At 41.0% G+C, this 4780-nt stretch overlaps 1 protein-coding gene across 1 annotated transcript in view; it reads right to left on the bottom strand.

The window, feature by feature from the left end:
- Nucleotides 1-211: 211 nt before the first annotated feature.
- Nucleotides 212-4780, bottom strand: part of Isca1 (iron-sulfur cluster assembly 1) — a 12438-nt gene continuing 7869 nt past the window's right edge. The window contains exons 3-4 of the mRNA XM_004639385.2: nucleotides 1736-1841; nucleotides 212-507 (exon numbers count right to left, since the gene is read on the bottom strand). Of these exons, the coding sequence (XP_004639442.1) occupies nucleotides 359-507; nucleotides 1736-1841 (255 nt within the window). The 3' untranslated portion in view covers nucleotides 212-358. The remainder of the gene's footprint in view (nucleotides 508-1735; nucleotides 1842-4780) is intronic.

Below are 4780 nucleotides of genomic sequence, written 5' to 3'. Positions count from 1 at the left end.
GTGGACACCAATTCTCCCACTTCCTCAACTCTTCACCGGAAGGCAATTTTCATGAAACTGGTTCTAACAAATATGCAACATTTAAGTCCAGGGAAGAGTTTGTCTTCTTTACAGAACAGTCAGTGATCCAAAGAGGGCAATGGCTTTTCATTTCTTGCCCCCTGCTGTGATAAATATAAACATCACTTCTTCTGGAATCTAACACACTGGCTTCATTTTCAAAATGCATCACTTTATTTCCCCACCTGGTGGCCACACATCATAAGCCTTAAGCACTGACAATCACGTGATTTCTTCAGTAAGCTCCAAGGCTCCTGGAAGCTTCCCAGGGTTTCACAGCCGGAAGAGTCCTGAGATTTCAAATATTAAAGCTTTCTCCACAGCCACAAGTTCCTTTGATATTCGGGTTATTGAAGACAAACTCACTGGATAATTTGTCTTCAACATAGTCCATTTCTGTTCCTAGAAGTGTCAGCTGTGCTTTCTTTTCAATGAACACTCTGACTCCTTGAGGAAAGAAAACATGTGTCACACAAAGCAAACAGCCTATGGAACCTGCTGATTCAAAGCACAAGGGAAGGGCTGGGGAAATGACTCAATAGAATAAGCACCTGCCTGGCAAACACAAGGTCCTGAGTTCAATTCCTGGTACCGCAAAAAAACAAAAAACTGTTTATCTATAAAGCACAAGGGAAGCTTAAATAGCAGCCACAACAGGAAGCTTCTCAAGGGGTTTCATGATCCCCTTGGGAGGGCTACGCACTGTTTCCCCACTCTCTGAGGAAAGCAATTAGGTCAGACTTTTACACAAGAGAACTTCATGATAACTCTGTGCACAACTACAATTTGCCTTTGGTTGTACTCATTTCTTTTCAATCTGTAGTGTGAATAAATATGTATATTTTCAGTGACAGTTCTGTATGCCTTTGTGGTGCTGGGGATCACAGCCAGGGCCTTGTGCATGCCAGGTTAAGCACTGTCCTTCCTGCACAGGCATGGCGGCAAGCTGGCTAGGGACCTTCCAGGCCCGCAACTGCCACTGCACACCCACAAACACAAGGGCTCTCTAAGCTGTAGTACTATTTGTTTTAAACACGTTTCCATCACACCACTGGGTTGGAACAGGTTTGCTGTCAAATCATAAAAAAACTGAAAATTTAATAAAAATCTAGATTGAGAAATTCTTCAAAACCGTGAGATGACATTACTTGCCATACACACAAAAATGGCTGGCTGAGGGCCGGGGAGATGGCTCAGTAGAATAAGCGCTTCCTTGGCAAGTGCAAGGGTCTGAGTTCAATCCCTGGTTCTGCCAAAAAAAAAAAAAAAAAAAAAAAAAAAAAAAGGCTGTTTGGTTCACTTTGAAGTTGGAAGATCCTATGACCTTTCTGGATATAATGTGAGCTTTTAGAGTTGAAACAAAAAACTCACTCAATAACCTCTCAATTAGTTACACAGAGCACAGCCTCAGGAAAATTGATTTGGCTTATATTTCAGTAGGCCATTGATGTGTGCCTTGGTCTCTTCATCAGACAGAGGGGTGACAGGACTCCTTTTTACCCACTGCTGTGTGCTGATCCACTGGCATCTGGAGTCTGGCAGCCTGCACCTCTCACCTGGCGCAGTTCCCATGATGTCTGCTCTAAGCCTTGCTCGCCACATCGCTCCGGCTGAAGATTTTAAAGAAAAGAAAAGAACCCCCCCCCCCCAAAAAAGGAAAAAAAACCTCACTCACCGTCTTGAACAACTTCTTCATCAGAATCTCCTTTTGTCTTTGTGTATTCTAGAGTGTAAGAAAGGCCATTACAGCCCCTGGTTCGGACGCCAACTTTCAAACCTACCTAAAAAGTTGAAAACATAGACTTAGTTTAATGTAGAATGAATTGAATAATTATACTAACTGAAAACTTAGCTATTACAACTATTCATTTTCTCTTATGCTAAAACATAAATATTGGATTTCTGGTTATAAAATGGCCATGTATGTAATTTAAATGGAACAGGAAATATTTAAAAAATTCAACTACTGGATAATTGTAACACTAGCAAGGATCCAAAAACCAATTACAGAAACAACTCCCAGCTATATACAAACAATACAAAGAAAAACCCTACAGTCAAACAAAAAGTTTTCCTCTACTTTCTTCCAGTTCTAGTCATACATAAAAGCAAAACAGTTTTTATTATACCTAGACATAAAAACGTTACTCTTGATTTTGTTTATATACCCGAGACATTATTTTCCCATGGAATTACTTTTTAAACTACCGTATAATACACACACAGTATCCCACTGTACTAGTGCATGTTAATTACTCTTTGCTTCTGCTGTGCTGAGGACTGCCGAGTCAGGAAATGCTTCACTGCCGAGCCACATTCCCCTAGATTCCCCTTGCTATTGAACACCTAGGTCAGCAATAACATTTTTTTTAAGAAGGGAAGAGTTTCAATAAACATCTAACCTGATGACAGACATACTTTCTTCAAAATTGCACTTTCTTAAAAATGTTTTGGGTCCAGCTCATTTTAAGTGTTCTCTTGATGTTTTGTTAGGGTTCTCCAAAGGTCACATGCTATCTCCTAGCTAACACCTCTTTCTCTACAGGAGCCTTCTTTCTAGAGCAGACCCCTAAACATTCTTAAATATGTGAATGAAAATCAGGCAGTTAAAAGAATGTGAAAAGTTTAGAGTCGGTTTTAGGGGCAGCTCCGTGCAACTGAATACAGCATGTTCAATGTCCTGGACTCAATCCCCAGCACCACCAAAAAATGATAATAAAGAAGTTTAAAAAGTGGTCAAACACCCCTTTCACAATAGCAATATCTCGCCAGGCACAGTAGTGCTTGCCTATAATCACACTCTGGGAGGCTGAGGCATGAGGATTTTAAGATTGTGCCTAGTTTGGGCAACTTAGCAAAACCTTGTCTCAACATAAAAAATTAAAAAAGGGCTAGGGACATAGGTTAGTGATAATAGTCTTGGGTTCCATCCCCTGTACTGCTAAAAACTGAAACAAAGCAAACCAAACCAACAAACCTCCTCCAAAACCAATGTCTACCTTAAAGCAATTTTCCAACAGTATATAAGGCAGCTTATTTTGCCATTTAAGTATGCATTCAATGTATTACAATCTTACACATGATTTCACTGGTAGACACCAATTTTCTGATTTGCAGCAATCTGTGATTAAGCAATCATGAAGTGGCCAATTTCACCTTAAGAGTTCCAACTTCAGGACATGTGAGAGAACTTCACATGCTCAGAATGGTAAACAGCTCAGACAAATTCCTGGGTTACATAGCATAAGTACTTATTTCATTTAGTTTTGATCTTTGTAAACAGGAAGAAGACTGTTTACAGTCTTCTGCAAGCAGAAGGCCAAATATTAGGAGTGGAATACAGACACTTAAAAGGACATGAGCTGGGCATGGTGGGGCATGCCTGTGGACACAGCACTCTGGGAGGGTTGAGGCAGAAGACTACGAACTCAAGCACAGCCTGGGAAACTTAGTGAGTCCCTGCCTTAAAATGAAAAAAGGGGGGCTGAGCTCAGTGGATTAAAGCGCCTGCTTAGGCAGATGCAGGGGTGCCAGGAGTTCAATCCCCTGGCCTGCAGTGCTGGTCCTGCCCCCAGGGAGTACTGAGATGGTGATTGAGACTGTGGTGCTTGTAAATCCCGGCACTTGGGAGGCTGTAAACTGGAGGATCACTACAAGTCCTCGATCTACGCAGTGAGACCCTATACACACTCTGTCCTAAATACCAAAAAAAGATTAAAAAAAAAAAAAAGGGTTACAGATGTGGTTAAGTATGAAGGCTGTGGGTTCAATTCCCAGTACTGCAGGGAAATAAAAATACAGATTTAGGTAACTGGAATTTGGAGATTGCTCATGCTATAAATCACATTTTTTTAACGTCAGTATGAACAAACATCCCTCAAATCTACAAATTCACTTCCTGTTTCACTTGGTCACTTTATGTCATCAGCCTGACCTGGGTTGGAACACTGACGTCTGTTATGTTTCATAATTTTTAGAATGGAGGTATGAGCCTTTTCCTTACACTGTCATGGCTACTGTACAATGAAACACAGGAAATACTGTAGTCTTTTTGTTGCTGTTACTCTTTTCATAGTCTATTGGCTTTTTTTTTTTCTCTTTTTTGGAAATAAGGTCTCATTATGTATTCCAAACTGGCCTTGACCTTGCTACTATGTAGCCAAGGCTGGCTGACAATTCATGGTCCTCCTGCCTCAGCCTCCCGAGTGCTAGGATTGCCAGTGTGTCCCAACCTCCCCAACTTAATTACTGACAATTCACTATTTGAAATGATTTACAGTATTCTATCAACTGTTAACAATGCGTTATGATTAATTCTATACCCAGGAATGCATTTTACACTGGTATATTAAGTTACACTTCCATGTCCAGAACAGTGATGGTAAACCTTTTAGAGACAGTGACCAAATTGCAGCCCACACTGCAACTAAACCCGAATATTGAGGTTTTTGTTTACACTGAATGTTGCTGACTGCTTATGGCAGCAATGAAAGGAAACAACTCAAATGTCCTTTACCATGAGAGGCTGTTTAAGAACTCAAACATGTTCAATGGCACGTGCTACACAGGCAGCAGTGCAAGAGGCGGAAGAAAAATCTTTAGGCTAATCAGGGCAAGCAGCAAAGTGTAGGGGCCAGGGAGATGGCTCAGTAGAGTGTTTTCCTGGCAAATGCAAGGGCCTGAGTTCAATCCCCAGTTCTGCCACGAGAAAAAAAAAAAA

Source organism: Octodon degus, unplaced genomic scaffold (assembly GCF_000260255.1).
Source record: "Octodon degus isolate 3935 unplaced genomic scaffold, OctDeg1.0 scaffold00111, whole genome shotgun sequence".
Taxonomy (NCBI): domain Eukaryota; kingdom Metazoa; phylum Chordata; class Mammalia; order Rodentia; family Octodontidae; genus Octodon; species Octodon degus.
This window is presented reverse-complemented; position numbering and strand designations above follow the sequence as displayed.